General features: G+C 33.2%; 1 protein-coding gene across 1 annotated transcript in view; it reads right to left on the bottom strand.

The window, feature by feature from the left end:
• GRID2 (glutamate ionotropic receptor delta type subunit 2) overlaps nucleotides 1-26,884 on the bottom strand; it is a 1,473,259-nt gene that overhangs the window by 1,170,408 nt on the left and 275,967 nt on the right. Inside the window, exon 2 of the mRNA XM_007999282.3 lies at nucleotides 17,072-17,227. Coding sequence (XP_007997473.3) covers nucleotides 17,072-17,227 — 156 coding nt within the window. The remainder of the gene's footprint in view (nucleotides 1-17,071; nucleotides 17,228-26,884) is intronic.

Here is a 26,884-nt window from a genome sequence, read left to right as displayed (position 1 = left end):
TAGGTAACAGAAAGTTCCCAAGTAAGAAAAAAAACCTTGGCTACGAAAAATGTTCACCGGTAAACTGTGGTTCTTCCCTATCCCCAGGGACTTAATAATGAGTATAGTTTACACAATATAATACTCCTACAAAGAACGAAATAAAGGAAAAATACAGAAAAAATGTTATCATAAAAAAAGAATATTCAAAAATTTTTGAATAACTGATTCATCAACTTTCTTAATCAAAGTAGAGGCTTTAAAGAAGACATTTTAAATATAAAATGGCAGCATTAACGTTCATAATGTTTATTTCATTTGTTATATTATTTAAAGTAAAAATAGTGATGTTTCCGTGACCCTTGGGAGTTATTTATATCCTGCTGCTCAAGGTCACTACCAAGGTCTGATTGCAAAATTTCAAAAAATGCAACCAGGTATAAATGAGTAAGTTCAGCCATTCAACTGTACTGTGTATTGGCAATTTGGAAATAAGCTGTGTTTCTGCTCAGGCGTAGTGCCTTTTTGAAGGGGTGTTGCTACTCAGCATCTCCAACATCATGTCGACCTTTGCTGAATCATTAAAGTGTCAATTAACATAAAGATTTTAGCTTGTAATGCACAGACGCTAGAACTCTTTGTGAAGGCCTCTTACTGTGCTTTGTAATGTGATACATAGATTGACTTTATAATACAATCAAAGATAAAACACTTTCTGATTAGATTAGATGAATGTGAGCTAAATAATGATGTTGGTTAAAATTCCAATAGAAAACAATGGCAACTCAAAATAGGATAATTTAGGTAGGGCTTCTTTTTCAATGGGCTAAATTACACAGGTCTGGGTGGAGTTCAGCCAACAAATGGGGAATAGTACAAAAATCCAGAGCCAGTAGCAGTGAAGTGGTACCAGTTCTAGGTCCAAAGGATAGAGGAGAAGATAGTGAATTTCAAGAGAAGGTGATATAGAGCAGGTTGCTTCAGAAAATACATCGATTTTGTTTAAGGTACACAGTCAGCTTAAGCCAACCACACACAGAAGACAGAAGATAAATGCTTTACCTTCTTTCTTCTTCCTCTCACTGAAACATTCCCAAGCCTCCCAATCAGCAGATTTAAAGAGAAACCAGTGTTCTAGGCACTATTCTAAAGCTTCCAGGTATAATAAGTTAACCTAACCCAGGTGTGGCTCTCTTTCTTCATCTGAAAAAAGGCTAATAGTAATTACCTTATATCTCATAAGTCAGTATAAAGATCAGGAGAAAACAAAGTATTTTTAACAGTTCATTGGATGTGGTAAGTTAAGAATAAATGTCTCTTACTATTGGCTTTATCAAATGAGGCTTTTCTGTAGAAGTGTACAGAAAAATATAAATGTAAAAGCCACAAAATGAGGTTCCTTTCTTCTGATTCAATAACATATGTCTGTGAATTATTGTGTTAGAAGAACAGGAAAATTGAGTAAATTTATTTTCAAAAACAAATTTTGGTATTTATTTTAGTTTTCCTGGAAAGAAGAATACTTACAGGAAAAGCCCTTATGTTTCCGTAATTAAATTCAAAATCAGAATTATAGCAGGTGAATTTAAAATCTAAAAAGGGTCCAGTAAAAAAGTCCCCATGCCAAAATGTCAGTGAGATCTGCAAGAATACCAGGTTTTCCTTTGGAATATACACCATGCCCAAGGGGAGTATAAAGAACCAAAGCTGATTTAAGTAAGAAACTCACAAGTAATATAGTTGACAAGCAAGGAATGACTTTGACCATGGAAATAAATATTTGTAAAGCAACAAAATAAAAATTGGAGTGTCCACAAGAACATCTAGTCCCTCAACACAGCAAGCTCATACCTCCAAATTATTTTCCCATATTAAATAGCTTGGAATACTATTCCCTTCATATTTTCATGTCTGTCTACTACTCAACCTGAAATCTTAGCTAAAGGTTTTTTGTTCATTTGTTTTTAGCATCCATCATCCTCATCTTATAAAAATGAGCCCTTGATTTTAAATCATACACAATCTACCTGTTATTTTAGTATCATTATTTTATATCACTTATTTCCACTCCAAATAATATTATCAACTTTTCTAGATCTCTTGTATATTGCCCCAGTAGACTATAAACTCCCTGAATATTTGAATTAAATTTGTCTAATTCATCTGTATAAATCCCAATTTAGTGTACACTCAGTGAATAAAAAGTGTCCTACAAATAAGTGAACAATTACAATTCTCATTTTTGAAAGAATAATAAATTGATCTTGGAAATTCCTAGTTTCCGTCATTTGACCTCCCCTTCCCATATTTAAGCGTTAAGCAGCTTCCAAAGAAAGAAAATGTACACTGGTGTATTCGTCCATTTTCATACTTCTATAAAGAACTGCCTGAGACCAGATAATGTATAAAGGAAAGAGATTTAATAGACTCACAGTTCAGCATGGCTGGGAAGGCTTCAGGAAACTTACAATCATAGCAGAAGGTGAAGCGGAAGCAAGGCACCTTCTTCACAAGGTAGCAGGAAGGAGAAATGCTGAGCAAAGGAGAAAGACCCCCTTATAACACCATCAGATCTTGTGAGAACTCACGCACTATTAGAACAGTATGGGGGAAACTGCCCGCGTGATTCAATTACCTCCACTTGGTCTTTTCCTTCACAGGTGGGGAATATGGAGATTACGGAGATTAAAATTCAAAATGAGAGTTGGGTGGAAACACGAAGCCTAAACATATCAACTGGTGACTGTGCTCACATGGATCCCTATCATGAATTTCAGGTAAGCTGAAGGACAGTGGTTTGACATAAAGTCTGCCCATTTCCATTTTGTCAGACATAATATATAGGACTAAAAAATTATTTTATTTTAAGTTCTGAGATACATGTGTGGGAAATACAGGTTTGTTACATAGGTAAAAGTTTGCCATGGTGGTTTGCTGTACCTGTCAACCTATCACCTAGGTATTAAGCCCCACATGCATTAGTTATTTATCCTCATGCTCTCCCTCCCCATAACGCCCAAAAGGTCCTAGTGTGTGTTGTTCCCCTCCCTGTGTCCAAGTGTTCTCATTGTTCAGCTCCCACTTATAAGTGAGAACAGTTGGTGTTTCGTTCTCTGTTCCTGTGTTAGTTTGCTGAGGAAAATGGCTTCCAGCTTCATCCATGTCCCTGCAAATGATAGAATCTCATTCCTTTTTATGGCTGCATAATATTCCATCATGTATCTATACCACATTTTCTTTTTCCAGTTTATCATTAATGGGCATTTGGATTGATTCTATGTCTTTGCTATTGTGAATACTGCTGCAATGAACAAATGCATGCAAGTATTCTTATAATACAATGATTTATATTCCTTTGCGTATATATCCAGTAATGAGATTGCTGGGTTAAATGGTATTTCTGGTTTTAGGTCTTTGAGGAATTGCCACACTATCTTCCACAATTGTTAAACTGATTTGCATTCCCACCAACAGTGTAAAAGTACCCCTCTTCCTCCAGTCACACCAGCATCTGCTGTTTCTTAATATTTTAATAATCTCCATTCTGACTGGCGTGAGATAGTATCTCATTGTTGTTTTGATTTGCGTTTCTCTAATGATCAGTGATGTTGAGCTTTTCTTCATGTTTCTTGGCCACATAAATGTCTCTTTTTTTTTTTTTCTGAGAAGTGTCTGCTCATGCCATTTGTCCACTTTTTAATTTAGTTGTTTTTCTTTTCTAAATGTGTTTAAGTTCCTTGTAGATTCTGGATATTAGACCTTTCTCAGGTGGATAGATTGCGATCATTTTCTCCCATTCTTTAGGTTGTTTATTCTTTCTGATAATAGTTTATTTTGCTGTGCAGAAGCTCTTTAAATTATATTTATTTCTCAAATTTTGCTTTCGTTGCAATTGCTTTGGGCATTTTCGTCATGAAATCTTTTCCCCTTCCTATGTCCTGAATGGTATTGCCTAGATTTTCTTCTAGGGTTTGTATCATTTGAGGTTATATGTTTAAATCCTTAATCCATCTTGAGTTAATTTTTGTATAAGGTGTAAGAAAGGGGTCCAGTTTCAGTTTTCTATGTATGGCTGGCCAGTTTTCCTAGCACTATTTATTAAATAGGGAATCCTTTCCCCATTGCTTGTTTGTGTCAGGGTTGTTTAAGATCAAATGGTTGTAGATGTGCAGTCTTATTTCTGAGATCTCTATTCTGTTCCATTGGTCTATGTATGTGTTTTGTATCAGTATCATGCTGTTTTGGTTACTGTAGCCTGAAGTATAGTTTGAAGTCAGGTAGTGTGATGGCTCAACTTTGTTCTTTTTGCTTAGGATTGAATTGGCTGTTCAGACTCTTTTTTTTTTTTTTTTTTTTTTTGGTTCTATATGAATTTTAAAGTAGTTTTTCTAATTCTGTGAAGAATGTCATTAGTAGTTTAATGGGAATAGCATTGAATCTGTACATTGCTTTGAGCAGTATGGCCATTTTCATAATATTGATCATTCCTATCCGTTTGCATGGAATGTTTTTCCATTTATTTGTGTCCTCTCTGATTTCCTTGATCAGTGGTTTGTAGTTCTTCTTGAAGAGGTCCTTCACTTCTCTTGCTAGCTGTATTCCTAGGTATTTTATTCATTTTGTAGCAATTGTGAATTGGAGTTCACTTATTATTTGACTGTTTGTCTATTGTTTGTGTATAGAAATGCTTGTTATATTTGCACATTGATTTTGTATCCTGAGACATTGTTGAAGTTGCTTATTAGCTTGAGAAGCTTTTGAACTGAGATGATGAGGGTTTTCTAGTTAGAAGATCATGTCATCTGCAAACAGAGACAGTTTGACTTCCTCTCTTCCTATTTGAATACGCTTTATTTCTTTCTCTTGCCTGACTACCCTGGCCAGAACTTCCAACATTATGTTGAATAGGCGTCGTGAGACAGGGCACCCTTGTTTCATGCGAGTTTTCAAGTTGAATGCTTCCAGGTTTTGCCAATCCAGTATGATATCGGCTGTGGGTTTGTCATAAACAGCTCTTAATATTTTGAGGTATGTTCCACCAATATCTAGTTTATTGAGAGTTTTTAACATGAAGGGATGTTCAATTTTATCAAATTCCTTTTCAGCATCTATTGAGATAATCATGTGGTTTTTGTCTTTAGTTCTGTTTATGTAATGAATTATGTTTATTGATTTGTGTATGTTAAAACAGCTTTGCATCCCAGAGATGACATCTACTTATGCATTGTAGATAAACTTTCTGATGTGTTGCTGAATCTGGTTTCCCAGTATTTTATTGAGGATTTTTACATTTATGTTCATCAGGGATACTGGCCTGAAGCTTTTTCTTTTCTTTTCTTTTCTTTTTTTTAAATCTCTGGCAAGTTTTGGTATCACGATGAGGCTGGCCTCATAAAATGAGTTAGGGTGAAGTTCCTCCTTTTCAAGTGTTTGGAATAGTTTCAGAAGAAATGGTATCAGCTCCTCTTTGTACCTCTGGTAGAATTCAGCTGTAAATCTGTCTGGCCCTGGGCTTTTTTTCATTGGTAGGCTATTTATGACTGCCTCAATTTCAGAACTTGTTATTGGGCTGTTCAAGAATTCAGCTTCTTCCTGGTTCAGTCTTACAAGGGTGTCTGTGTCCAGGAATTTATCCATTTCTTCCACATTTTCTAGTTTATTTGCAAAGAGGTGTTTATAGTATTCTCTGATGGTCGTTTCAGTGGGGTCAGTGGTAGTATTTTTTTAATCATTTTTCTTTGTGTCTTTTTGATTCTTCTCTTTTCTTTATTATTCCAGCTAGTGGTCTACATTTTTAAATAAATAATAATAAATTCTGGATTTATTTTTGAAGTGTTTTTCATGTCTCTATCTCCAGTTCCTCTCTGATCTTGGTTATTTCTTGTTTTATGTTAGCTTTGGGGTTTGTTTGCTCTTGGTTTTCTGTTTCTCTTAGTTGTGATGTTAGGATGTCAATTTGACATCTTTCTAGCTGTTTGATGTGGGCCTTTAGTGTTATAAATCTCCCTCTTGACACTGCTTTAGCTGTGTCCCAGAGAATCCGGTATGTTGTCTCTTTGTTCTCACTAGTTTCAAAGAACTTCTTCATTTCTGCCTTGATTTCATTATTTATCCAAAAGTCATTCAGGAGCAGGTTGTTCAATTTCCATTTAGTTATATGGTTTTGAGTGAATGTCTTAATCTTGAGTTTGAATATGATTTCACTGCAGTCTGACATATTGTTTGTTATGATTTCAGCTATTTTACATTTGCTAAGGAGTATGTTACTTCTAATTATGTGATTGATTTTCAGGTAAGTGCCATACTGTGCTAAGAATGTATATTCTGTTATCTGTGGGTGGAAAGTTCTATTGATATCTATGAGGTCCACTTGATCTGTGGCAGATCATGTCTAGACTGCCTCTTTAGGCTGGACCCTGACTGATTCCTCCTCACTGGATGGGGCCTACCTGCAGGAATTTCAGCAACTTCAGGCAGGTGTGTAGGGACAGAGCTCTGATCTCACTGGGGTTGAGCCCTTTGCGGGAGGGATGACTGCGGTCTCCATGGATCAACAGACTTAGTCTTTCTTCCTTGTGGCTCTGAGTAATCTAGGAAGTCCAGATGTATGGGAGTCCCCCATCACAGTGCAGTTCCTCTATCAAGGGGCAGCCAGAGTGCTTTGTTAAGAGGTCCTGGATCTTATGCCTCCTGACTAGGTGAGACTGTCCAACAGGGGTCACCAGATACCTTTTACAGGAGCCTTCCTGCTAGCATCAGGTCGGTTTCCTTCTGGGATGGACATCCTGGAGGAAGGAGCAGGAAGCCATCTTTGCTGTTCTGCAGCCTCCACTGATGACACCTCCAGGTGTGGGAGGGACCCAAGTGAATAGGGTCTGAAGTAGACCCCCAGCAAACCACAGCAGTTCTACAGAAGAGGGGCCTGACTTTAAAAGAAAAATCAACAACAGAAAGCAGCAACAACAACAGCATCAACAAAAATGTCCCCACAGTCAGTCATCAGTTCAGTCTTTTACATACTCCCATAGTTCTTGGAGTTAATACAGAGATAAAACTTTGAACTGTGCAACACAATTCTAAACGCTAAAGCTTATTGAACAAATAAATATAACAGAATAAAAGCAGGATTTGTGAGCACGTAGAATGAGGCTAATATGACAACTTCTTGTGCTTTGACCTGTAAGAATGTGACCTTTTCTCTTCTGTGTATTTATTTTTAATCCTCTAGTTTCCTTCTCTCACCTGAGCCCTCTATACTTTCCTCAGTTTTAATAATACGAATGAGTATATAAGACCACTTTGGAACTTTCTGTTTGTGTAAGTATACATTCAAAAATACAAAAATATTTCTTAGCATTCAAGCTAATACTATTCAAGAATATTCTCTATACTAAGATTGTCTCTGACTTTGAGTTCTGAACTGTTTCCCCACCTACACCCTCCACTAAAATACATTCTGAGAAATACATATATGTGTGTGTGTGTGTGTGTGTGTGTGTATAAATGAAGTCTTGTCCCATCGTCCAGGCTGGAGTTCAGTGGCACCATCTCAGCTCGCTGCAACCTCCACCTCCCAGGTTCAAGCAACTCTCCTGACTGAGTCTTCTGAGTAGCTGAAACTACAGGCGTAGGGCAACAGGCCCAGCTAATTTTAGATAGAGACGGGGTTTCACCGTATTGGCTAGGATGGTCTCGATCTCTTGATGTCGTGATCTGTCTGCTTTGGCCTCCCAAAATGCTGGGATTACAGGTGTGAGCCACAGGGCACAGTCTGGAATATATATATTTTTATATATAGTAGACATTTTAATGTATCTTTATGTTTGAAATATAGCTTAAGAAATGGACTTAACCAATCTAACCATCATATCACGTTTGTCTATCAAAGACCAAAAAGTAAATCTGTTTTGAAGTGAGGCATAAATTCTTAAGAAAATAACGTGATTATCATGTGTTTTTGAAGAATAGTACAAGAAGTTCAAAAAAACAAATGACTAAGTTTTTAAAGTTAATATTTGCCTATGTATAATTGCAACGAAATGTGCAAAGCATAGAAAGATAACCTTTTAAACAATCATGTCAGATATAAAATTACCAGAGATGATGCATCTTTCAAAGCATGAAGCTTTCCTCGAATTAATTTTCTATATTCGACCTTCACATATATCACTCTCCTACATTATGTTGCTCCACAGCTGAATTCCATTTAGCTATGACTCAGTGCCTTATTTACTTCACTGATTGTATTAAGTCTACACAAATCATCAGAAAGCTTTAATTTGGCCTCCACAGACTTTCTCTACTTCCCAGAAATGGTAACAAGGTATTTTAAATCCTCCCAACCCTAAGTACACATGTTGCAACATCACTACTATTTGCCAAATAAATTACACTACATGTATATTTCTCATCTTCCTGTGCTGACTAGCAGAACCAGCCCAAGGAAAGGGAGAGAGAGAGAGGGAGAGAGTGAGAGAAAAGCAAAAGCATTTAATTCTATATTTGTAAAACCACAGCATTTAAAATCTTGATAAGGAAAGTCCCATATGGGCAAAAATATGTCGCTGACTAGGCAGGTAATAAGGTTAGACTCAGAGTTATCCATGGGAACCACTAATAAACTACTAGAATATGTTCGGGAAGGAAATACTGCAAAGGGGTGAAAACTTACTGAGGGACACATGCAATGGTACTAAATAATCACATACAGCACTGTCATTAAAATGTAATTACATTAGTGGAGGAACCCATCTACCATAATTACAATCCCAAATAATCATTACACAATAATCACATAATCATATTAATGCCATGGAGTATGTATTTATCCTCATTTTACTGTGAAGAAACCGAGGCTCAGAAATAGTAGGTGTGAGGGCCCACAGATAATAAGACGTAGAGCAGAATTCATACATGAAGGCAGGTATCTAATTCCATGGCTCATGAACTTAATATCTATGTTTTTCCCTGCAAGGTAAATGACGCCAATCTTAAGATTTACATACCAAACTAAATGTAGACATTTTGAGTGTCTGCAGTATAATATGGAGAATCAAGGATTAAAAGGGGGCTAAACTGTTTTAAAATCGCACTATAATGGGAGAGCATAAAGAAAAGAGGTACACATAGGTCAGGACCTAACACAAGGTTACAGAATAAAAGCCAAATTAACCAGGACAGCCAATGGGGAGCACAACAGTGTGCAGAGTAGTTGGTACAAGGCTAAATGTTCACAGTCACCCAAAAGGTACTGGCTGATTCATTTTCTTTTTTTTCCCCAGAATATGCAATTTCCTATTGCACATTGGCTTATTGCATATTCCTTTTTAAAAGAGAGCTTTTCTGTAATAATTCTTTTGAAAATTACAAGATAACAAAGTATTGCATGAGTCCCAAAAGACTCTTCATAATTTGATTCCCATAAACCTCATTACACTTGTCAAGGACAACAAAAAATAGGTGTTAAATGTGAAAGTAATTGTCAGCTTGCTTTTCTTGTCAAATTAACCAAGTAAACTCGATTATATAAAGTTGGGTATAGAAAATAGTGATAACAGATTGAAAATTCCAAATATACTGAAGTCATCATTGGTTTGTCAACATGAACTTAAACTACTTTATGACTACATATTGATCTCTCGTTACAACTGTAAAGTGTAGGTAAATGTGGTTTTTAATCAAATAAACCAGATATTCAGAGTTACTTTAAGATATATAGTGATTCCTCTAATGAGTCAGTATCATAAAAGACTGATTAAAAGTGAATTATGTTACCATATCCATACACCATACATACAATCATAGAAGAATACAAGAAAGTGATGTGCTATTATTAGGAGAAAAGAATTGGTAGCAGAAAGAACACAGACAACAAAAGAACAAATCTTTACTTCCTTTAAACACAGCTTTCATAGAATGCTGCTAAAGGCTCTTCCAAATAAAACAAAATCCAGAGCAGCACAAATTGCTAAAATATATATTTTATGAGGTAACTCACACAACAGATCACAACTGTAGATAGTGAGGTAAAAGTCCTCGAAGCACAAAAGCTATAAAATTGTGATGTAGAGATCTGTAAATATCTGAATCTATTCACTGTAGTAGAGACCTGTTACTTCAAGAGTATGATATCGAATGAGATAAGGGAAAGACTCACACATACAGCAGTAAAACAACAAATAACAGGAAAAAAGATTAGACTATGCAGTTTGTATCTTCATTAATATCTTGTTTAAAGGTAAAGTAATAAACTTTTTTAAGAAAGAAAATACCTCACTTTCCTGAAAAGTATATTTTTAAAAGTTAGACCATCTTGTTCTTTTCTATTAACACAATTAAACCCCAAGTTAAATACAGAGGGGAAGGGCATGCTTTTTCATGGTTAAAAATCCACAGCTTTCCTCAAATACATTTTTATTCCTGGAGTTACATGCTGTGTTCCTTTCTTTCTTTCTTTTTTTTTTTTTTTTTTTTTTTTTGTTATCTTACATTGTAGCTGGCTCAATCTTGGAAGTACTAGGCATTTAATAAGTACTTGAATAAGTTAATTTGACTGTAGTCTCAAAATTAGGATATATATATATATATATTTTTAATCGCTCTTAATGGTAAATTCTGTAATGGAAAAGGTTTGTGTGAGCTGCTTTTTTTTTTTTTTTTTTTTTTTAATGCATGTTGGTGTTGTCTCTAACAAGCATAGAATTATTTATACTTTAATACTACATTGATGATGGACACTAAAGAGCACACATTAGATAGATTCTAATTCCAGACCTTGTGGACCAGTCCTTAGATTGTGACAGGCAAAGAGAAAAATTAATACAGGTTTTGGCAGGAGATTGCTGGGGAAAGGACCAAGCTAAGTATCTTCACTCACAGAGGAAAACAGGTGGTTTAGTCACTGAATAGACATCCAGTATCCCTCCTGATGTGCAGATGTTTGGAGATGGCCATTCCACAGCATGATTTGTTCCTTCTACCAATTCACACATGTAGATGGTCCAGAGTTAACCAGAGCACTGGGATGGACACTGGGACTCAAAGCACAATCTTGACTTTGATGTGGGAAGGAAAGTAGGAATGAAAATGATGAATAAATAAACAAATGGATGAATGAATGAATGAATGAATGAATGAATGAATAGAATCAGACCTACATGATTTCCTAGTTTTGTTTCTCAGCTCCCACAGACAACAATTCTCAAGTTTAGTTTATTGTCAGACAATTCAGAAAATAAACTGGAATTGAAGTTATCAAAATTGGTCCAGGAAACACAGGCTTTTGGGGAACACAAACTGTAGTATTATGCTAGGAAGGTTGCAGAATCCAGTGTAAGAAGTTTGAAATTAGCAGATTTTTCTCACAGTAAAATGTCATATTAAAGCAGCAGGCATATAAATGAAATATAAGTGAGACTTATCCCTGGGAAAAACTGTCAAATATTGCAACCACATAAATCATTCTATTTACATCTTCTTTGGACTACAGTATTTAGATTTAATCAATGACACCTGAAATATTCACCATGGATGGTAATGTGTTTTGTAGATGTTCTTTTTCATAATTATATTTCCTTACACTTTTTCTGATTGTGCTAATTTCCTATCATTGATTTATATGCATGAAATACATATGTACGTATTTTTATAACTATAAAGTAATGAGATGGGTAACATAAACCAAAAATGAATGCAGTTTTATTGTTTTACAAGCATAATCATATACAGGCAATTATTTTGGAAGATATATGAGGCAGATGCAATTGAAATCATTTTGTTAAAGTAAAATGTTTACCTTTTACAAGAGCAGTGTGTAAACAACACTGGTGTTGAAGTTTCTTAAGGTTGACCAGACTGAAACTTGCAAGATGATCTCTCTTAACTACAACTGGTTTTTCTATATTAGAAATACCATTGATTTTGTGTTCATATTTCCAGCATCACAACAGTTTAACTTTAATGAATCCCATTACTGCATATTACAATAAAAGTTTGCTTCTTTGAATTGTACTTTGAGATATTGATTCATATTATATTTCAAAAAGCATTGGACATTTTTTCAAAAACCTTGTGTTTTTGAATTTTAACGATGTTGTTTATAATGTTTTACAATACATAAAAAAGTATTATAGTTTAATATGTTTTCTTTCAAATAGATTAATTTGTGACATTATAGTATAATTCTGCCCTTATATGCACTATGCAGCTTATTTTTAGGTGTTTTTCTAACAAGAGCAATTATTTCAAAATTGTTTGTCTGAATCTTGCCATTAAGTATCAAAGAATGATGCTTCATTTCCTTCTTAATACATCAAATACATGTGAGAATTATATATGGATTCATACTTCATTCACCTTTTGACTTGAGGATTTCTACAAATATACCACCCTTACATTTCCTGACTTTGTTTTCTTATAAATTTCCACCTTTCATGGCCCATCTTATGTTCATCTCAGCTAAGAGCTAACAGCAATAAGTACTGTTTTCAGAAATGACAGCAGTGTTTTTCACACCAGACATTTGTACATTTATGCTAAATGTCGTACATAGATTCCACAGAAGAAAAAATCTGTAAGAGAAAACAAAAAGAGTAACCTATGAATAAAAAGAGTAACCTATGAATAGCTACTTTGGTTCAGGTTAAGGGAATCAGCACAAGACCCTTTGGATTCTAGTGGTAGTAATGAGTGCTGTGGGTTGTGGTGATTAGTTGAGTGAGGTGGCAGAACAAACAATGGATACCCTATATTTATTTAATCTATTTTAAAGTCAGACACAGAAAAACTAGGAGGCAATTTCAGCAACATGAAACCTTCTCTAAAGGGACACTAAATAATCATCATTTCTATAAGATTCTAATTCTAGAACTGTGTTCTCAAGGCTTATAAAACCATAGAGATGAAAGCTACCTTAAAAATACATTATATTCAGATTCCTTCATTTTTTACAGACGAGGAAAACCAAGGCCAAAAGAACAAGATTGATTTAGATAATGTAACTGGTCTTTATCACCTAGATTGAAATTTTCCTACTATTCCATAATTGAACATAAATAATAAACAGCAAATAAATATCAAAACATAAGTCTGCTACTTTTTTGAGTCCTTACAGTACTTACTGAAGTCCTATAATACATTGTGCTATCTCATGTGTGTGTGTATATATATGCATGGGTGGTTATAGTTATTAGATATAGCAAGAAAAATACTGGACTAGTGATGTAAAGGAGGTCTTGGTTTAGTTCTTTTTCTGCTACACACATGCCTGGTAGCCCTAGAAGAACTAGGGAGAATTACTTAACCTCTCTGGGTCTCAATTATTTCATCTAAATTGTGAAAATATTCAACCAGATTTGTATAATTTTCCACCGCTATAATTCTCAAGATTTTTAAAAATAACCCATATACCTTATTTATTTATTTATTTATTTATTTATTTATTTATTTAATGGAGAACACTGCATCCTAGATACCAAAATAGCCTATCCAAATGAAAAAAAATATATTTTCAAGGAAACCTCCTGAGTTAAGGTTTGAAAATGTATTTGCCCTTGGTTAATACACTGCAGCTCAGTACACAAAAGATGAAAAATGGCTTATCAACAAATACATTCATGAGAAAGGAAAAAAGAATAATCTCAAGATAGGTAATTTATTTCCAGATAACTTTTGTGAAAACAGAATTTTTTTCTATTATTCATTTATTCAAAGATCTGAAATCGATGTTACCAAATACTGACAAAATTAAGAGATGCAGTCATTCATCTCCAGAGAATGGAATGTGAAGCCCATGTTATAACTGAGGTATCTGTCTAGAAACTCATTTTCTAAAGGATTAATTGCTATCCAAAAATGTACTGTAGCCAGTTACAAAGGAAGATTTCAAAAATACCAATACTCTTTATTACTGTTTATGGGTTATATAGGCTGTCACTGAATTCTTATCTCTTATTAAGTGAAGACAGTAGAAAGATACAATGAACAGAAATTTTGATTTTTGAAATAAAAAGTCAGCTCTTAAGTGTGGCTGATTAGAGGAAATTCTAGCAATAAAATAAATTGAGGATTTCAGGCTATTAGATTTTACTTATCTAATCTCTGAGTGATCCCTATTATCATTTGTCATTATTACTAAATATCTATATGTTCGATGATGCTATTTGTTCAATGATTGACTTTCAAATTTGAATAAACAGAGTCATCAAAACCGTGAGTTTTTCTCTAAGTTCATTAGGGATGCTAATATGGAAGCAATCACTTATAATTGTATCATTGAGTCTTTTGTCCTTTAGACTGTAAAAAATGAAAACAAACAAGGTGATGTTAGTCCCTCTCATTATAAGTTTGCATAGCATTGCAGTAAACATGTGAAAGTTGGCTATCTTCAATGGCACAGTTGAGGTTTTCTACTAAATTACTTCCTCAAAACATTGAAGAAAACAGTGCTTCTGAATGGGTTATTTGTTCTCTTTCAGTAGAATATTTTCTCTTATTTTTTCAAGCCACCATTTTACAAAAAAAAAAAAAAAAAAAGAAAAAACTCTATAAATAATTATTTTTACTTGTAACATTAACTGAAACCCTTCTTGATATTGAATAGGAAAACAAATTATCTTCAAAGCTTCCTGGAACTCATTTCAGGTTTATTACCCAAAGCTGACCAACAAAATAACTGGTGGAGAACACCCTGTTAGTATCAGAAACCATCAGGCAAACTTCCCAGCTCTTTCATTTTTCTTGACAAATACCTAGTGGTCTGTATCTGGGAACCTTATTACCTCTTTCAATTTGCTTTCAGTGCCATCACGTCAGTATTGCAAGATATTTTTGTTTCAGAATTTAGCTGGCAGCAGAATAATTAAAGAGAGCAATGTGAAAACAAAACAAAACAAAACAAAAAACAAACGGTATAGTATTTAAAAAACTGTTGTTACTTTTCAAATTGTAGTCTTTAATAAAGGTGTGAGGGACTTTTTTTTCTGACCTTATAATTCAGGTTTCTCACCATTGTGTTGTCTTCATTTCATTTTTTTCTTACCACCTTTTTAGTCAAGGTCAATTTTTTTAAAAGCGTGGGTAGTTTAGCATGTCTTTGAAGTTAATTCACGATTATTAATATGTAGTTACTCAGAAGATAAAGAAAGAAATCAGTCCTCACATTTTACCTGCTCACATTCTGGTCCTTATAAATAAGAGTTGAGAAAGAAAAGTAATACAGATTTCTTAAAAATGAATGACATATATTTCCTATTGAATATATCTTTAAAATTATGTGGTATCTTCTTCAAATTCTATTTTATTATTTTCCAGATCCTTCTGTTATTTCTAATACTAATTTATACTGCTTTTAAATATTTCCACAGAAAATTTATTAACATTTCCACTATTTAAATCCCTGTATTGTCAGGATGATTCTGATTTTGAAATGTAAATATCTGAATATTTATTTCAATCTGACTTTTTGCATTAATGTTTACTTATTAAAAATTAAAATCTCATTGTATTATTATAAACATTGTTATCCTATTGTTTGTAAAGCCAGTTTTTACTGAAAACAGTTCTATTCATTTTTATAAAAATGATTTTTTTACTCCATTCCATTAACAACAAGGAAAAAACTTTTAGACCACCAATCACACATCTATTTTCTAACTAACACAAATAAGTTTCAAAAGTAGCCAGTGCTATTGATTGAAAATATATTTCAATAAAGGTTACCTGCACATCAAGCAGATAAAACAGTAAATGAAAAGTACACGTTTTCAGACACTTATTTTCCTTACTCTTTCAATGTTCGCATTACGAAAAAAAAATTCTGCTCAACTTTGTTACAGTTAATATGGTATCTGCCTTTTCTTCTGCCAAATCCTATTTAAATTTTTAATGAGGCAAATATTTTATTTGACTAAATTAATTTTGCATTCATTATCTTCTGTTTAAACACATTATCACAATAAAAAATAAGGTAGACTAGTTTCTAGTTTAGGCTGCTATATCAAAATACCTCAGGTTAAGTAATTTATAAATAACAGAAATTTATTGCTCACAGTTCTGGAGACCAGCAAATCCAAGATCAAAGGCCCAGCAGATTAGGTGTCTTGTGACAGCTCTTCTTCTACTTCAGAGATGGTGCCTTCTTGCTGAGTCCTCGAATGGCAGAAGGGGCAGGCAAGCTCCCTTGGGCCTGTTTTATAAGGGCACTAATCCTATCCACAAGGACAGAGCCCTCATGACCTAATCATCTTCTGAAGCCCCCACCTCTTAATATCACCAGAATGGGAATTTGGTTTCAACCTATGCAGTGGGGTAGGAGGGGACACAAACGTTCAGACCTTCCCAATTAGCAACAAATAGTCTCATGTAAAATGAGTGCTTTCTGGATCAAGAGGCTAAATGTTTAATTAGATTAATAGAATCAAACAGAAAATTCCATTTGTCTGGGATCTTTCAATCAAAATCTTCATTAATAGGAGTGATGATTCCAATATATTAACAATAATTGGTATTTGTATTACTTTGTACCAACGAAAAATTTTAATTTACTCAGGTTTACAGAGGAAAAGGAGGAAAGTGCTTTAATATTTGGTGCCTCGTGGAGAGTAAAAATTTATAGCATAGGTCAGTATGTTAGAGTCCGAATGCAAAATCTTTGATTTGTATGTAGTGGCCAAAGGTTTTTCTTGCAGCAGTTCATTTGTCATGAGTACACCTGATATGTCATCCCAAGTTGTAACAACACCCAAGGTGGCAGTTATCTCAGAGAAGTCCAAAATAAACATTCTGTTACAAAATGCTACTTAAAAAACAAGTTTCATTTACACTGAAGTCATAAAAATGTTGCAAGGGTTTTACATGTAAATATTTGTTCATTTTCATATTGTATTTCAATTAATATAATAACTTCCCACATTCTAAACTTTCAAAACTGGAATATAAGATTGACATCTACAACACAGTGATCTCCAAGGAAAATAATGCCCTACTGTCAGCAAAGATACAAAAATGATATCCATGTTTAATAAGTTTCATCAAAGATAATTTCATTGCCATTTGAACTGAACCAAAAAACCAAAATAAATACTGATGACCTTACCTTCTTGAACTGCTTGAAAAGGGTTGTTGCCATCAACAAACGTCACTGAAAATGTGATTTTCTCAGTCTGTAAGATCTCCTCATTCTGGTTAAGGTCACCAACTGCTGTGCGAAACACCTCATCATCCTTTTTGGCAGATTCATCAAAAATTGCTCCTAGAAAGAAGTGAGTTTTGCCATTAAATAATAACATAAATATTCTGTCATGCCCTCTGGAAATATGACATGGAGACTTATGTATTTAAAAAACATATACATTCACTTAAAGCATGCACTTTACTTATTAATGAAACACATTGTACTGGAAGCAGTGTAATAGCTGAGAAGGAATAAAATTACTTCTTCCAAATGGAATGATAAATAGTACCTCAAAGTGTTATTGCAGGGAGATCATGGGGAAGAAAATGTAGTAAGTATCAAAAGCTTCTACATGACAAAGTATCCAATACATTGGGTGTCTTATATCATGAAACCTTTAAGGAATTCATAGCTGGAAGATTTCTTTTCTGAATAAAAGGAAATAAGCTCAGAAAACTTCCTGAGGTCAATTCATAGAACATATAGGAATCAAACCATTCTAGTGATCTTAATTTATTTTTCATTTCCTTCCTTTCTTCCCCCCTGCCCTTTTTTTGAACACGGGTATCATTATCTTTTATAGTAGTAAAGTCAATAATGTTTATAGAAAATGTAAAGACATTCAAATCTCTGTGCAGAGGGAGTGGAGAAATATTTCACAAGGAACTAATGTAAGTCCTAATGTAAGTCCTAATTATAGCATTTTTTATCCATGTGTAACGATGATGATGATAAACACTGTGCTAAATTTTATTGAGTATTTGGTTGGTAATGGCATATTTGGTAAACACATTGATTCTAAGGGCAAACTGATTTTAAATACTGACTCTATCACTTGTTAAGTATGCCACCTTGACCAACATGCTCAAATTCTAAACCTCACATTTGTCTAACCTCACATTGTATGTATTAAACACATTGATCCAAACCTCACATTGTGTGTATTAAATGATAATATACAGTGTGTATTATTATATACACAATGTGTATTATAAAGCCAGTGTGAAGCTGGCTTTATCTTTTCACGCTCTTTTTGTCTGGTTGGTTGCTTCGTTTATTTTGAGATGGAGTCTTGCTCTGTCACCTAGGCTACAGTGCAATGGCGCGATCTCAGCTTACTGCAAACCTCCGCCTCCTGGGTTCAAGCCTTTCTCCTGCCTCAGCTTCCTGAGTAGCTGGGATTATAGGTGCACACCACCACACTCGGCTAATTTCTTTTTGTATTTTTAGTAGAGACAGGATTTCACCATTTTGGCCAGGCTGGTCTCGCGTTCCTGACCTCAGGTGATCCACCCGCCTCAGCCTCCAAAAGTGCTGGGATTAAAGGAGTGAGCCACCGTGCCTGGCCATCGCTGCTCTTTTATATTGGCATGGATTGTATCAGTCTCCTCAAACCATTGCCTTGTTTCCTGTATATTTTGAATACCTGTCCATGGCATGAGAGAAAATAATGAAGAATTTTTTTTTTTTTTTTTTTTTTTTTTTTTTGAGACAGTCTTACTCTGTCGCCCAGACTGGAGTGCGGTGGCACCATCTTGGCTCACTGCAAGCTCCGCCTCCCGGGTTTACGCCATTCTCCTGCCTCAGCCTCCCGAGTAGCTGGGACTACAGGCGCCCGCCACCTCGCCCGGCTAATTTTTTTGTATTTTTAGTAGAGACGGGGTTTCACCGTGTTAGCCAGGATGGTCTCGATCTCATGACCTCGTGATCCACCTGCCTCGGCCTCCCAAAGTGCTGGGGTTACAGGTGTGAGCCACTGCGGCTGGCCAGAATATTCCAAATTGACATATAAATTGAGTACTTCCTTAATATGTTATTGGATGTTTACTAACCAGAATATTAATATTTTATTAATATAATTTTATTAATATATTTTTATTGCATAATGAAATTTGATTTATTAAATATAAAATATAAATTTATTAATATGATTATATATATTATATACTTTAATTTTTACTTAACCTGTCTTTTCTGAACCAGATAATACTTTTTAATCTAAGCTCTTGTGAAAACATTTAGACAATAAATGTTTGACCTATCTTGCTAATTTAACCAACTTTCATAAGAATTATTTTAATATGCGATAATCCTTATGTTTATCTAGATTAATAATTACAGTGAAATTTAATACTATCAGGTTTAGATATACAAATTTCCTTAATAGTTTGTTAGAAAGTATGATACAAATTTTTTATAATTGAAGCTGAAATAACCAATTCATTTTAAATCAGATAATCTAAATGTCTACTCACAAAGTAGTAATGTGTATTTATACAAAGATGTTTCAACTTGTCATGGATTCTAAATGAGTCTTTAAAAAAGAGCTTCTAATCAACCTTGTTTTATAGCAGGTGATGTTATTGACTTCTGCTGTATTGGTAATACATTTTTGGTGGAAGTATTTTACTATTACATGGCAGAACACTTAATATTGCTTTAAAAATTCAATTTGGCTTAATAAACAGCAGAAACCTGTGGAAACGATAGCACATTAGTCAATCTTTTGTAGAATTAAGATATACTGAAAAAATGGATAAAAGAAACAGTTCATCTTTCTGCAAACAGCAAGGAAGTACACAGAAGAAACAGTTCATCTTATTGCAAATAGTGTAATCAAAGAACAGAAAATCTTATCCAACATTTCAAATCTGTTATTTATTTACATTTTTTCTTCAGCTATAAAAATCTCATCTTAAGCTGACTTTGTACTAAAGGAGCGCATGCAGTATTTTGTCTTCAACACAAGCATTCTGAAAATAATGTGATATAGTTCCACAGGAAGGATCCTGGAACAGAAATTCCTTTCTAATTTCACCCACTTCCAATAGTCACAGCAAAGTTATCTCTTTATTCTTTGTATTAATACACAAATAACCAGTCTAGATAATCCAATACTGTATGTACTAGATCTACTTTTTTAACTATATAGTTGCTCAAATGTAACATTCATAACTATGTAGTTAACATGATGTCAAAGCATCTAGATCCTTCCCAGGTATTTTTATTAGCATGAGTTTACAGTCAGTTTTATTTTATAACCTTCATGGGAAAAGCAGATTAGACCTGTCACGATAACATAATTATTATACCATTGATATACACACACATACACCACACATGGCATTTCATCAATTCTCTATATACACTTCTTATTGGCCAAACTGAAGGGAAGAATAACCAATCAATAAAGCAGGAAAGGAACGCCTCCTAAATATTCCTATCATAGCAATTTTTAATTAGTCATTTCCATCACTAAAGGTTGATATTCTGTTGCTTTTATGGGGGAGAAATAAAGGCTTTATGTAATCCTTATGCAAACATACTGACATGCAAGTGTCCAAAATATATATATTTTAAATGAAAATTATATCATATTTACATGTCTTCTTATATCTTAGAAAAATACTAATGTTAATGAGTTTGTACTATATATGTAATGCTACTGAAAACAATTTTCATGGACTAATGGACCAACTGGCATATATAGGAAAAAAATACCAACTTCAGGCAAAGTTCTACAAAAATATAATTGTCAACTTAATTACAATGTATAGTAATATTAAAGCAATACTACTGTCATAAATTGTCATTGTGAGGTGTCATATGTAAAAGTATTAATGCAGGTATGCCCTTTGAAAATTCATAAATTATTGTACAATTCAAAGTTATAAAACCGCTAACTGACAAGCTATAGTACTTCTGTTAAAAAAAAAACACAATTATATTATAGAAAGGTGTTTAAATATTCCCAAAATACATATACTTACTTGCCAATTTTTAAAATGACAATCCAATTTTTTTCTTTAAACCTAATAGATATATGCTTGGGGTGTGTGTGTGTGTGTGTGTGTGTGTGTGTGTGTGTAGATTTTTTGAACTTGAAATAAGTCAGTACTTCAGACCATAAAATCATTTCACCCAAAAACACATTCACAAATATGCCTTCCAAATAAAATATTTAAAAGTTCACTAACCTAAGCAACTCAACAAGTCTCCAAACATTCAAAGATTTTTCTCCTTTGTGGTTTTGTTTTTGGTGTTTCCTCTACCATGGAGGTAGTCCTTATCACATTAGCAAAATACAATTTCCTAGGCCATAGAAACTATTTTTATACTTACATTGTGTATAAAAGAGCCTGAATATTTTAGACACTCGAGAATCACTGATTAAACCTTTTTTAAACATTAAATTAAGTATAATCTTGTAAAATAAAATACCTAAATTCAGATGTATAGATAAAATATAAGTTACACCTAAACCTAAATTAAAACAAAAGTAGACTTAAAAATGTGCTTGCATGTTAATTTATTGTCACAGGCATTATCACGATTCCAGAAGACCCAAGTTAGCAAGGTAGTAATCATACACAAGGTGATTAATAATCGTGCTAAAAACTTGTATTTTAGTTTGAATACTGAAAATTTTGTGTCTTATAAATTTAAGAGACAAGTAGAATAAACATTATTTACCTGATAACATAGTAGAGAAAAAATGTGTTCATTTTGCACATAATTTCCTCTAAAAAATTGAGAAAAATTTTGATATATCTTGAAGAAATTTTCCACAGCAAATAGAATTATCGGAAGATATATATATTCTATAACAAACCTATCAAGTTGTATTTAAAATAAAAGACTCTAAATATTGAAACCAGCATCAACACATCTACATTCCTATTGCACAATCAATAGCATATCATCTAGCAAAACTTATATAAAAAATTTGTTCACAAATGTTTCGTTGAATGTCATAGTCCCAAATAAAATCAAAGATAGCTGATCTTCATTTTTTTAGTCACAAAGTTCTAACTTTTTACTCTCTTTTCTCACTTATTTTAACTAACATATAAATTATATATGGTAGGTAATCATAAAAGGAATAAACTTCATTGAAAGTTAGCAAAGGTGCTACATGCAAGGAATATTTTATTTTCTTTGTAACAGCAGGGATGATTCTTTGGTTCATGCTCTCTCTTTCTCTACCCCCCAACTTTTTCCCCTCACTTTTTCTCTTTATGTTCACATATTTATGCATCTAGCCATTCATCCATCTATTCATCAAACCAATCCTTCCTAAACACAGAAAAAACCATCAAAGCCAAGCCACTGTGCTCTTTAACAAATTATTTGGTGGCCAAATATTTGAAATGGGTTAAGTATTAAATAAAGTCATAGTGGAAATAAGATGCCATAAGAAGATCATAAAAAGAGGCAATCATGTTGTTTTTGTAAACTCATAGCTGAAAGAAATTTTAGAGATGGTTTATGCAAACCTCATCATGCTTCATAAATTATAGTGCAAACAGTTGAAGTATTTTCACCCAAATTACACAACCAAAGGTTACAAGATGTAGAGTAGGAGGTTAGGTGTCCTGGTTTCAAGTTTGGAGCTATGTCTGACATATTATGCTTTTTTCACTTCAAACATTTGTTTTATGGTGGTTATATATATAGAGAGAGTACATCAGGACATATATGTGGGTGTATATACACATGTACATATATATTCAATAAATAGTACTATAATGATGATTAGCATATTAAATTCATTTATTTTAAGCCATGAAGGTTATAAAATTGATGAAACGTAGTAAAATGCTGATCAGAAGAATAGTTTTACATAAAATTTAATTTCTTTGCCTGAGAAGCTTCAACAACTTTAGTTTAGGAGGTTAAAATAAAGAAAAAAGTACAACCTTCTGCCTTGGGGAGTTTATTGGTCACAGTAGGATTTACAGTTCTGCAGAGCTATTCAGAATTGTTAAATCATCATATATCCTTACTGTTTTAGATGCTACTATTCACAAGTGGGTTTTTAATTTAATTCTGACAATGCATTTTGCATACACATTAGTTGCACTGTGAGCATATATCCAAGTAAAGAGATTTATAACATTGTTTTCATCTACAGACAGGATTCCTACTATTGCCAGTGGAAATTATGCAGCATTTCAAAAGGAGGGCAAGTAATAAAAGGCATTATAGATATTGTAAAAATCAGATTTCTCCTTTATTTCATTGTCTCATTCATGTTACCCTCAGTTCAAGGAGAAAAAATGTTGAACATGTTCAAAACTACTAGGTAGTAAGAAAAGTTAGCAGTATTACGACCAAAAGAGATTAGCATTTTTGATACCATTTAGTATCTTTACTTAAGCATAGATAATATCTTTGACACCAATAAGCATCTTTACTTAGCAGAGATATCAGTTACTCTTTCAGTGGGGTATCATTACAATGAAGGTGAAGGCATTGTTTATATATATATGTATATAAATATATACACATATATATGCACACGTGTTAATATGTGTATATATTTATATTTTACATGCACAAATAGGTACATTTATTACATACACACACATATATATTACAACCATGTGTATGTAATGAATACACATGTGTGTATGTGATAAATGTGCCTATTTGTGCATGTGTGTATATAAATATAATTATATATTTATAATTATATCTACATATATATATCTGTGTGTGTGTATATATATATACATAAAAAATATAAAATTATCTTCCCGGGAAATATTAATTAAGATATCATCCACAATTTAATTCTGCATTACAAATGTTTCAGCAGCCTCTTAGTTAACAGAACATTTCCTATTATATTCTATGCTTATATATCTATAAGCATATATATATGCTTATATATATGTTATATGCTTATATATATAATTTATATATATATCTAATTATATATATATCTAATTTTATATATATATATAAAATTATCTGCCCAGGAAATATTAATTGAGATATCATCCACAATTTAATTCTGTATTACAAATGTTTCAGCAGCCTCTTAGTTAACAGAACATTTCCTAATATGTTCTATGCTTACCCTTGCAGGCAAGAAATAGGGTTTTCAGAACTCTTTATCCTTTTATCGTGAGGCATATTTTTCTCAGTTCATCTTATCTAACCCTTCACAATCACTCTGACTAAAAAAGTGAACCAAAACAATGACTCTAATTTTTGGAAAGGAGGTGCTGGATATACACCAAATTCATGAAAATTAGCAAATATTATTCTGAATTAGAGACAATTGTGCTCTGTTATATTTCTCTCCAGTTTATAATAATTGAAATATTAGAAACACTAGCAATTAACATTTATTAGTACTAAGGACTGTACTAAGTGGCTCATAGACATTATTTTATTTAGTTGTGATAAAAAAAAAACCCTTTGAGGGAAATGAAACTCAGGTTAAGTAACTTTCCCCTGGCCCAAGCTAGTAATAATTGCTGCAGAATCCACAGCTCTCAGTTTCTCAGCAATCTCCCGAAAACACTAGGAGCTTAATAACTGGCAATATATACATTAAAACAAATTTCCAGATAAGAAAATAATATGCATATTTTTATTTTCATAATAATATATATGGAGAGAGACAGAGTCTTTCTCTGTCACCCAAGCTGAAGTGTAATTGTGCAACCATGGCTCACTGCAGTCTCAATCTCCCCGACTCATGTGATCCGCCTGTCTCTGCTCCCTGAGTAGTTGAAACTACAGGGGCATGCCACGAAGCTTGGCTAATTTTTAATTTTTTTGTAGAGACTAGGGTCTCACTTTGTTGCCCAGGCTGATCTTGAACTTCTGGGCTCAAGTGTTCCTCACTTGAGGGACTGTACTATCACTGTACCTCTGCATCTCAAAGTGCTGAGGTCACAGGCATGAACCACAACACTCATCATTTCATAATAAAAAAAATTTATTGTACATTAAAATTCTCAAATAGGTTTCAATCTTACATTTTGTTTTATAAAATTTTATTAATTATGCATATTTTTATATAATTTATAGTACTTTTTGCATACTTTGAAGTTTCAATATTAGTCTCAGTGATTTAGCTTATACTATATCAGAAGTTGATTTACCTGTTTTTATACAAACTTTATATTTAAGGGTGTTTAGGGATAATATATATAAAGATGTAAATTGATATAAATTTCTAAACCTTGTGTTAAATACAATCTTTGCAGTTACTTTAGAATAGTGTTAAGTGAGTTCCAATAGAATATGCACTATGACATGTTTTTAAATGCAGAGTTCAGAACAAATCTCTAGCCTTTCAATTTCTAAGTAGTTTTGTTGTTGTTGTTGCTTACTTTAGTGACTAATGATCCTAATAGAGTGACAATAAGATATATATAAAATGTATAAAATCATTGACTTTGTATATTAAGGACTATTGATAATTTACTTAGGTCTATAATATTCAAATTGTGGTCAGGTACAGAAACTATCTGGCTTATTATTTTCCAATGTCTAGTGGTTACTTAGCACGTTGTTCTGAGAGTTCAAAATACATTATAATATTAACTTCCATTTCGCCCACCATAATTATTTAGCCTATAGGAAAGTATCATTTTTATTTTAAACATAGGTAATCAAGTTGAAAGAGGATATTGTCAAGATCACAGAGGGTATTAGTTATGATAGAGTATAGAAAGGTATAAGTGGAAGGAGAAAATTCCATACAGATAGTTAAATGATTATACAGAAATCCTTGAATGTGTATTGTAATTTACATTTAGCTAGTGTCTGAAACATTTTTAATAATTCAGACACCTTTACATTCTGTTTTCTTCAATATATTTTTGACAAAGTGACTTTAAAATGAGAAGGACAAATCATAGACCAAGAAGTGAAATTTTCAGTACTGTCTCCAGAGATTTCTTCAGAAACTTATGTTTGAATGTGACATTTGCTCGCATTGGGGGTTATACCTGATGTAAATGACGAGTTGATGGGTGCTGACGAGTTGATGGGTGCAGCACACCAACATGGCACAAGTATACATATGTAACAAACCTGCACGCTATGCACATGTACCCTAGAACTTAAAGTATAAAAAAAAAAAAAAGAAAAAGAAATAAGTCAAATTCAAAGGGATTCTTCATTCTAACACAAGGCCCTTTTCTTAGCCTTACTTTCCAATAACATGTGAATTCACATTTCATTTGGAAAACTTGTATAGTTATCCAGAAACACAAAGCACATTTAAACTGATAATACTATCACTGGAAAAATCTGACAGCTGTGTGTCTTCTAGAAGTATGTGGGAGAAATGGAAATGTAAGGTGCTTGCCTAAGGAACAGGTACACTGAGTCATCCACATGGAGCATAAAAAGGGGTTAATTTTTAAAGTAATTTCATGTTGGAACATAGATCCTCTCAGAATAGTTTACGTACTTTATACTAGTTTAGTGAATAAACATTTCAAAGATCAATTCTTTGAATAGGAATACTTTGGAATTTTTTAAAGAGTACTTGTGACTATTTCTAAAGAAAAAAAAGTGGCAGGGACTAAACAGTGAAAGCTCAAATATCTGGATTTTTTTTTCTTGTATAAAAGCAGCAATGTTTAACTCTAAATTAGTTTACATCTCTTCTTACTGAATCCGTGAAGATTCAACCAGAACCTTGTGTGCTATGTTGCAGTTTCTTTCTCTATTTCATACATTTAATTGAAACAATATCCTATTATTACAAAATTCTGCCATGATAAGAACAAAAAGAACTGGTTTGACAATAGACACTTTGAACACTGCACAGCAATTCAAATTCTTCCCAAACTGACATGATGTATTTTTTTAAAAAAATAAATAGGCAAAAAGGTGATAAGGTAGCTACTGAAAAGTATATTCATGGAGAAAATTGCAGATATTTTTAGAAATTGAACAGATTTAACATTTTTCTTCCTATAC

This window comes from Chlorocebus sabaeus, chromosome 7 (assembly GCF_047675955.1).
Source record: "Chlorocebus sabaeus isolate Y175 chromosome 7, mChlSab1.0.hap1, whole genome shotgun sequence".
Classification (NCBI taxonomy): domain Eukaryota; kingdom Metazoa; phylum Chordata; class Mammalia; order Primates; family Cercopithecidae; genus Chlorocebus; species Chlorocebus sabaeus.
This window is presented reverse-complemented; position numbering and strand designations above follow the sequence as displayed.